The sequence below is a fragment of the Anopheles merus genome, chromosome 3L (assembly GCF_017562075.2).
Source record: "Anopheles merus strain MAF chromosome 3L, AmerM5.1, whole genome shotgun sequence".
Taxonomy (NCBI): domain Eukaryota; kingdom Metazoa; phylum Arthropoda; class Insecta; order Diptera; family Culicidae; genus Anopheles; species Anopheles merus.
In genome coordinates this window covers 23,123,175-23,132,904 of record NC_054085.1, presented here as the reverse complement: position 1 = coordinate 23,132,904, position 9,730 = coordinate 23,123,175, and the positions used below count along the sequence as shown (strand labels likewise).

The 9,730-nt window shown below is 42.5% G+C and overlaps 1 protein-coding gene across 3 annotated transcripts; it reads right to left on the bottom strand.

Moving 5' to 3' along the window:
- Positions 1-508: 508 nt before the first annotated feature.
- On the bottom strand, positions 509-6,234 carry LOC121598946 (casein kinase II subunit beta). Of its 3 annotated transcripts, none has more exons than XR_006005626.1 (7): positions 6,127-6,234; positions 4,945-5,020; positions 4,655-4,757; positions 2,881-3,072; positions 2,588-2,777; positions 1,437-2,469; positions 509-1,326 (listed from the first exon to the last, which is right to left on the bottom strand). XR_006005626.1 is itself a non-coding variant. In XM_041926325.1 (6 exons), exons 1-6 carry the CDS (start codon positions 5,014-5,016, stop codon positions 1,295-1,297), a joined length of 666 nt encoding a protein of 221 aa, XP_041782259.1. In that variant the 5' UTR covers positions 5,017-5,020; the 3' UTR covers positions 509-1,294. The 3 variants fall into 3 exon arrangements, 1 of the variants encoding a protein (XP_041782259.1); XR_006005627.1 differs by lacking the exon at positions 6,127-6,234 and adding an exon at positions 5,624-6,117; XM_041926325.1 differs by lacking the exon at positions 6,127-6,234 and having other exon boundaries at positions 509-1,321; positions 2,388-2,469.
- Between the last annotated feature and the right edge of the window lie 3,496 nt (positions 6,235-9,730).

The following is a 9,730-nucleotide window of genomic DNA, read 5'->3' as shown; positions in this document are numbered from 1 at the left end:
TTTGCAGTTGGAAAACGCAGCGTTTTTTTAGGGGAATCCTCGATCAATATAATTATAACAGGATATTCATCATCCGGCTCTATAAAAGGACCGTTTTTGTTTAAAATTTTCCTATTTTTCCCCATAAATTAGTTTTGAAGATGGAGCTCGCTTAACGCTTTCTATGCAAGTACTGATGTTTAGACACAAAATGGGGCAAGAAAAGCAGGGTTTTTTGTTCCTTCTGTCCGCGATCACCAAAAAACGCATGGGTCAGAAAATTGGAAAATGGGTGGAGCGGAAACGGCGAGAGAGAGAGAGAGAGAGAGAGAGAGAGAGATGAGAGATGATTCCAAGACAGCTTGTTTTACTTTAACGTACCTCGCGTGTATGTGTGTGTGTGTATTAATTACTTTCATCATCTTCGATATCCATAGATCCTCGGCCCGCCGTCCGTCTCGGCGTCTTCGTTCTATTTTTCTACGTGGATTATTTTATTTTTGTTGTTTCCGTTCTTTTCTTTTTTTTCTTTTGCGCTCTCCCTACGTGTTTCTATCTGCTACTACTTTTGCTTCTGCTGCTGCAGTTGATCGATTTTCCGCTCAATGTATGTGTGTGTGTGTGTGTGTGTGTGTGTGTGTGTGTGTGTGTGTGTGTGTGTGTGTGTGAGTGGATGTGCATGCGTATAACACGTGTTCGCCTGCTATGTATCGTGAATGTTCCCAGCGCAACGAGCACAAGATGCCTAGAACACACTTTTCACTATCGATCGCACCGAGACATCGAGTGGAAAGGGGGAGATGCACTGCGTCTAGTGGATCCGTTTGTTTTCATATTTGTTTCTAAAGCACGTGTGCTCAAAAACACTTTCTTCTCAGACGGCAGGGGAAAAAAACATTATTCAACACGCACAGATACATTCCATCCATGTGGATGCGCGAATAAATCAATGTGTGATTTTATAAAAAAAAACTATTAACAAAACTTTACTAAACGACGCTTACATCATCTTACATATGATGCGTGTTCTGCTAGGACAATTCACGAAACACTTTTCCGCGATTGTATCTTCCCCCCTGGGGGATCTGGCTTCCGCTTTTGCATCTCTAACACTCGCACGCATGCACGCACGCACACACACACGCAAACACACACACGAACACGCTTTCCGCTTGATGTAAGGGGGGAGGGGATGGATGATGATGGTTGTATTAGTAGCAAGGGGATGGTTGCTTAGTTGCTTGGTTGATCCTATATCGAGAGGGTGGCGGCTGGCTCAAACTATCTTTTCGATATAGTCTCGGCGGCTTGCGGTTCAGTTGTCGATGCCCTTCGCCGAGCTCTTCACTGTGGGGTATCAAAAAAAAAAAACGACGACAACAAATACAGGTGTGGTTAGTAATTGTGTTGAGAATAGTGGTGCGTTTTAGTGTCTCGTTTGGCAGCAGATACGTTACGTTTTTGGAACGATGAAGATGACGTCGGTATTGTTTTGGGAGCGTGTTTGGAGGATGATTCGTTGGATGTTATAACGGGACAATTATTCAAATACGTCATGCGGCATTACACGCACACAAAACACGGTGTTGTTTTTAGATACCGCAAAACACATAGGGAAGAGAAGAGAAAATTCGTTTAATACAGTAAACAAAAAAAAAATCGGATGGCGGAGCGGCCATTCCATTCAAGTAACCAATTTTGCACACAAATTCTCACACAAAGCTGTATCTTCGATCAGTGATCGACGAATTATCTAGAAAAATACGGCAATCGGGTGGAACGGAAAACGCCTGTACACGCACTATTTTGTGGACATGGACACGTAATTATTAAATTAAAGGAAAGCATGAGGAAACAAAATTATAAGAAACTAAATACTAGGTGAATATTTCAGTGCTTGCAGTTTATTGAACATTTTGGTTTCAATCAACAAAGACAAGCAACGCGGATATGATAATGTAAAAGGAAGAAAATATGTGTAGTAGTATAAATCGCAAGTAATAACGAAAAATATTGCAACAATTAAAAATTGCAATTGATATATAATCATCAAGAATGTATCTTGTTTGTTTTCAGATAAACAAGACATCCGAGTAAACGTGATTGTCTCCAAAATGTATGCCGAAATGATTCATTTTCAATGAAATTACTAGAAATAGGGTTCTCTTATAGGATCGTCTTAAAAATCTGGGTTAGCAAACTTGCAATAGGAATTCCAGTAGGACTTTTTGATTGGAGAATAATCGTGCAATGGTATGAAAAAAAAAAACGACCCGACAAAAGAAAAACTGATGCCATTGCACAGAGGAGGAGCACGATACACGAATGCGGAGAGAGAACAGTTTTGCATTACAAATTGGTTATTAGTTTAACTTTGGATTTGTGTAAGTCACCACGGTGCCATTTACCCCTCGAAGCGGTGCCTTAAAGTTCGCTGCTGCCTGCAGTTGGATTTGATACGCTAAGGAGTGAATCTTAAAACCGTAGAGACTGTGGGCGAAAGTGAAAAAGCGATCGGAGCGATCGAAGCACGGGATTAGTAAAACGGGCGACACAGTAATATGGAGCGCAAGTATGCAGTGCACCCCACCCCGGCAGGCACACGTACCGTGGTATGAATTGATTTGCGGGACGCTTAGGACGGTACTCTGGATGTACCATGAACAGCATGTGCGGGAATCCAGTTCCGAAGTATGCGCCATCGGTATGATGATGTCTAGAGGACTTTGGTGTGTAAACGTCGATGCATTTGGGACAGTAGGACTTTACCATCGCCTCACCGGGTACATCCGACAGACCTGTGTAGTATGGAAGAGAGGGTTTTTGTTGTAATTGTTATATATCTGCTCCGTCAATTGCGGAGAGACGGCACTACACACACACACACGCACACACACATACCTAGCGGAAGCATTGGTTGACTTTCACAGTAAACGCGTGGGCAGTGCCCAAAGTCTCCACTTTGATATTTTTCTATCATTTGAGCTATGCCACGGTTGGTGAGAATGTATCTAGCGTGTATCAAACCGTACAGCATCTCCGCCGCCTGCTCGATCAGGTCCGACTGGTTGGGATTATCGTCAATTTCATCCTCTGCGGAAAAGAATGGGGGAAAAGGAAAGGAAACAGACGGAGTGTTAGAATTGTGCTCAAGAATAAATAATAATTAAATTCTCCATCGTGTTCTGGAGGTATCAACACGGATTAGTCGGTTTGAATTGATTTTGAATTGTCATTTGATTGAGTACTCTATCAGCGACAACCGAGAGATGAGAGAGAGATAATAAAGAACGATTTACATTTTTCCTTATACTTTTAACACTTACCCAACATATTTAATGTTGAAAAAAGACACAACAATCATCCAGCAATAACTAATGTTTGTAATTAAGGTGCTTATACCCTTCGCTCCAAAGAAATTAAAATAAATATGTAGACACAATGGCATAAATAAGATCAGCTATTGCCTTTGGAATTCAAAATAAACAAATTACTTCAGCAATTGGCAGGAAAGAATGTATGCAATGTTCTATGCCATTATGACGACTAATTAACCAAGCCGTTTCGTTGAGGTAAAACTGCAATAAATGTCTTACAATACAACAATGTTTCAACTGGTAAAGTTTAAGTTTACTTCAAATATATGAAGGCACATCAAATCTTATTCGAAGACAAATATCTTCATATGCAGGCACATATCTTCGAATCTTATTCGAAGGCACATATTCGTAAAGTCATTCGAATAAGATTGCAAAGGTCAAACATTTTTGATTTAAAATTTGATTTCCCATTAGAACCATTCGCATTATTCTAAAGCCTTCAACTTCAAGAAAAGCCTTAACAACAAACAGGAATTTCATAACATCACCCCCTTAAACACGAATAGAACGAAGACGTTCTTCTAGTGACCACGAACATATCATCCAAACTGGACAAAATGCATCTGGCTTTTGAGTCCACTCCACGATCGTACGCCCTCCTCTCTGCCAGAGTTGAAGTTTCACAATCTGCTGGACGATAATGAACTTGTGCATCAATTGCTTTAATTAGATTAGAAATTTACGCCCCATCGTGCAAGCGGGCGCGCTGTGACAGAGCGTGTGCTTTTGTGCATCGATCGCGCTCGGTGGTCTTGCATAATCCCCCCCCCCTCACATAGCAAATATAGACTCATCGATGAAAACATCGTCGTCATCACGGAGAAGAAATGTGGGCTAGAAAGTCAACAGTCTCGCCGGGAAAAGCCAATTCCAAAACAAAAACAGAAATGGCAGATGGTGTGTGGTGCAGTGGCCGTTTGCATTCACGTCTCCATCAGACACAGTGATGAGAGCAAAACCGGCGCTCGCTCTGTATGTGTGCGTGATCGTGCTGCGATAGACATGGCAGGACCATCATCATGACTCATCGCTAACTCGCTTGCTGTACGATCGTAGCGGTTACACTTAATGGCGCGTTTTAATCATTCGCCCGTATCGGGAATGAATGATCATTGATAGGGATCGTGGGGTGGTCCCCCCAACTCTCCCATTCCATGGGCAAATGAAACTGACCCCTATCTGTCCCTCTTATCCTCTCTCCCTCTCTCTCTCTCTCTACATCAAACGATTCTTCCTAAAAGCAAACAACACATTAAAGGCAACAGGGTGGCTTGACCAGCAGGCTCTATACTTACCGGGCTCGAGGTCCAGAATCATGTCCAGCGCATGACGGTAGTTCGGTACCTGTTCGTTGAGTCCGGTCAGGTTAAATTTGTCCTGTATGTAATCCTCGTCCACCTAAAATCCCGAAATCGAGTGAGAAAGAGAGAAAAAGGGAGAGAAAGCGAAAGATTGAGTTACAGGGAAAGTGTCAAGAATGAATGTGGCCTTCTGTAAACCAGCAGAATGGCAAGGCAGTGAGGCCAAACGTGCCTGCTTCGTCCGCCCACCGCGAAAAGGGGTCGGGACGGTGTGTTATATTTACCTCACAGAAGAATTCATTACCGCGCAGTCCACAAAACCAAGAAATCCATGATACCTCCTCAGAGCTACTCATTTTCCTGAAATGAAGCAAACGGATGGGGTGAAAACGTTGAAGGTGAAAATGAAACTACGACAGCGCAAAAGTCCTCTCCAAATCGGCACCGGGTCGCGGTGGTAGTGATGATAGTTTTCGGTTGGTGATTGATTATTAAATGTGCGGCGAGACCTCGACGAAACTACGTGAAGCCTCTACTCCCGTTGATCGCTCGCGAAAGAAGAAATCGCCATTTGCGTAGGGTCCTCTTTCTTTTCGCTCTTGCAACACCTTCTTCGACCAGCGAAAGGAAAGGAGAAAAAAGGCCCCATTTCCTTCGCCCACCACCCGAGAAGGCTAGGAGTAGTAGGCATGGCAGGCATCGGAATGTTGCTAGGGTAAGCAACAAAAATGATGAAAAAAAAACACACACACACCGAGCTAAAATCCATACCGTACCCCCGTGCTTCCTCCTGTGCCAAGAGAACACAACCCTTTCCTGCCCTACGTCCCCACGGGGGGTGCTGCTGCGCCCTTGTGTTTCCAGACTTGCAGAACTCCCGCACACACATTCACGCACAATTCCACACACACACACACACACACACACACGCACACACACACACACGCATACAATCAAACTTACACGACACCCTGTTTCTAATTCCTCACAACTGTGCGATTTCACCGACTTCCGGGTGTTGCAGGAGCGAGGGATGGGAGGGGGGCGGGGTGCCAGGCGACCGGATCGTACACGTTCGTGTTTCGCGCTGTGTCCTTCCGCTTTTCCGCACCGAAAGTTCGATTCGATACCCAATTTGCTGCGGCACAGCGAAAACGCGTGCAGCTCTGAATTCAACACACTCGCACACACACACACACGCGCATACACCGCACACACCGTACGTACACACACACACACGCACACGGTACAAGGAGAGCAGCAGCAGACGAGCGAAAAAATGACGGTGACACGATGACGGAGGAAAGCCGCTCGTACTGCACTGCACACACTTGTGACCGGTTTTTCCGACCCCGGGCGCAATCTTTCACGCCCAAATCGTACACGGGCGGGCGGGGCACGGTACGGGCAACAAACGGGACGGCCAGTTGCACCGTTTCGGGGTGAAAATCGGCACGAAAATTTACCTTTTAATCCCTTGGCAAGCCACGCTTAATTTTTTCAGCCACTGTGGTTACAGCTGTCGGGTCATGCGGTTTGACGCGTGCGGTGCGCTTTTGGCATATGATTTCACGGCACGGTTCACTGTGCGCGAGTTGAAGGGGTGGCGTTAAGCAGCACTGCGGGCCACACATCGGCACAAGTTGAACGGCATGTTGAACGGTGAGTTTGGGTTTTTGCGCCAAGGGAATGTGTTCGTGCTGTAGCAACGAGGTGTTTCATTTAGATTGTCATAAATTTAAATTTATTCCAAAATTAATGCTACAATAGATGCAATATGAAATAGTTACATTTTTTTTTGACACAATTGTTTCCCAAACAATCTTGGGAATAACAAAAACCCAAGCAACAAAATCTACTTGCATATTCGTACAGTCTTTCCCAGGGTACAGGCCGGGCTACATTGATCGTACTCGCAAGTGTAATTTTTATATTCACTAGCGCATCTGGCGGCGACCAGCGCAAGCTAGTTGTGGGTATAATTTAAGTGCCAAAATTATTCATACTTGGTGTCTCATCAAGTTTCGACCAGGCAACCTGTTTGCCGTAGGAAATGTTGATAAACGTCCATAAATTGCAACAAAGTAGGCAGTTAATTGTTGTTGTTGGAAAAATCGTCATTCATACAAAGCGCTGGGCAACATTTTTCCCCATCTCCCAATCTCTATCCATCATTGGGTAAAAATATAGCCTCCTCGACCCAAAACGTTTTTTGACAGATAAATTATGCCAGCATCTAGCTTCAACCCGCCACCGCTAGATGGCGGACGCGTTCACAAAAATTACACTACGGATTACGATCAATGTAGCCCGGCCTTTAAGGCCGGGCTACATTGATCGTACTCGCTGGTGTAATTTCGATTTTCACTAGCGCATCTGGCGGCGGCTGACCGAAGCATTTTGCCAAACAATTTGGAGCCGCTCCAGAAAATACGTTATTTTTCCATGTTTTTTACTTTAGCTGGACTGGCAATGCTTTGTAATTGATAGATAAATATGTTATGCAAGTATTTCAGTCGTTTTCGCACCAAAAAACGGTGAAAAAACTAATTAATTTTGAGATCCGGCGCAACCATTCCCTCGATGACCAAAAAAAGCTTCCACCAGCCGCCGCCAGATGCGCTAGTGAAAATCGAAATTACACTACGGAGTACGATCAATGTAGCCCGGCCTTAATATTCTAAAAGGTACAAAATGCTGAACAACACCCAAATAGCCAGAATTGCTTAAGCAGCTCATTTTGGCACGCTAAAGATCGCTGCTCTAATTCGCCTTTTGCAGTAGATAAACAGCATCAAAGTTCTATGTGGGTCTTTAAAACAGCGCCTAAGCAGCTTCCTTATGCCACGATTCCAGGGATTATTTTTCTGTGTGTTTTATTTTCAAGCAAGCGTCATCGATGAAATAAGCAACAAGATTTGTTTCGTTTAAACACATGTGTATATTTTAAATCTTTTGTATTGATGAATTACATAAAATTTCACACAATTTACTGATAATTCACAATCACTTCACTCCAATTTCATTCTTCAATTAACGAATCTAACTTGTGCAGCAGCAATGAGATTATTGCCGGCGTCCGTCTTTGACACTTTGACAAGAGCCATCTCGTACCGATGTCATGCATTAAAAAGCTATAAAGTTCCACCAAGTTCGGTACGCTTTCTTAACAAGCCTTCAAGTTCTATCATGAACCCTACACATAGTGCTAATCAGCCGCAAAGTTCCAAAGAGTACCATGCGCCTGTTAAAAAGCTCCTTAGTTCCGCAAAGTACCGTCTATCTCTTAATCAGCCACAAAGTACGACATCGGAACGATTTTTCGTTAAACAGCCCTAAATCAGCTATAAAGTACGAGCTGGCTATTTGGGCACTCTCATTCACTCCATAGCAACGTCCATCGCTAAACATAAACAACCCAAATAGCCAGAATTGCTTAAGCAGCTCATTTTGGCACGCTAAAGATCGCTGCTCTAATTCGCCTTTTGCAGTAGATAAACAGCATCAAAGTTCTATGTGGGTCTTTCAAACAGCGCCTAAGCAGCTTCCTTATGCCACGATGCCAGGGATTATTTTTCTGTGTGTTTTATTTTTAAGCAAGCGTCATCGATGAAATAAACAACAAGATTTGTTTCGTTTAAACACATATGTATATTTTTAAAACTTTTGTATTGATGAATTACACAAAATTTTACACAATTTACTGATAATTCACAATCACTTCACTCAATATTCATTCTTTAATTAACTTATCTAACTTGTACAGCAGCAATGAGATGATTGACGGCGTCTCTCTTTGACACTTTGACAAGATCCACCTTGTACCGATGCCATGCATTAAAAAGCTATAAAGTTCCACCAAGTTCGATACACACTCTTAACAAGCCTTCAAGTTCCACCATGAACCCTACACATAGTGCTAATCAGCCGCAAAGTTCCAAAAAGTACGATGTGCCTGTTAAAAAGCTCCTTAGTTCCGCAAAGTACCGTCTATCTCTTAATCAGCCACAAAGTACGACATCGGAACGATTTTTCGTTAAACAGCCCTAAATCAGCTATAAAGTACGAGCTGGCTATTTGGGAAAGTTCACATTTACTGTCAAAATTTTCCCATGGCTTTCTGTCAATTTACTCTATACGCTTCGACCTTCGATTCTCAAAGACCTTGGTTAAATACTAAACACCAATGCTAACCACCAGCAGTAGTGTTGGGTAAATCTGATTCAGATTCACGAATCTCAATGAAACTTTGATATAATTCAATGAATCTGAATCCTGGTTGCAAAGATTCATGAATCTCAAAGATTCTTGAATCTCTAAATATTCTTGAATCACTAAAGATTGATGAATCTCAAAAGATTCATGAATATCAAAAGATTCATGAATATCAAAAGATTCATATCTCTAGGGATTGATGCAGATGCATACATATACAAAAAATCATAGAGCTTGAGCTTCTCATTATTCTTCTTTTTGAAGCAACAACCTACATGGTCATGCCTGCCTATACAGGCTTTCGGGACTTCTTGGCAAATCCATCCAAGCAGCCGGATAATTCGTTTTGCTACGGGGAGACGTTCCATGAGATCGTGCAAATTAACTATTTTGCAAATCATACATCTCTTAAGATTCATGAATCCCTGGAAACATATGAATTTTAATGGATTTTTAATGTTTTAGATTCATGAATCTTTGAAGATTCATATAACTTTTGAGATTCATAAATCCTTGGAGATTCATGAATCTTAGTAGAGTCGATTCGAGATTTGAATCACACATCCCTGAAGATTCATATGAATGAATCTCATCGAAAGATTCATGAAATCCAACACTAGAAGCAAGTGAGATTTAAGTGAGTAATGGTCGTTGGAGTCGATACCCATTGTATCTGACCACACGACCATTCATATAGATTTTTGCTTAGAAAGTTAGAAGGTGCATAGGCCATGATAAGATGAAACTTGTCGAAACACACAATAAAATGATGAATTTCTAATACGCCATCTATTGAGCAAACCAGTGAAGCTATGTTTTTTTTCTATGGATGTTCGATTTTCCAGTCGTTTAAGC

Excerpts from the sequence above, each read along its gene's own strand:
- LOC121598946 (XM_041926325.1), bottom strand. The coding sequence starts at position 5,016 with ATGAGTAGCTCTGAGGAGGTATCATGGATTTCTTGGTTTTGTGGACTG. Across the intron at positions 4,758-4,944 it reads GTAATGAATTCTTCTGTGAG|GTGGACGAGGATTACATACA; the intron begins GTAAATATAACA and ends TCGGGATTTTAG. Across the intron at positions 2,470-2,587 it reads GCAAATCAATTCATACCACG|TCTCTACGGTTTTAAGATTC; the intron begins GTACGTGTGCCT and ends TTTCGCCCACAG.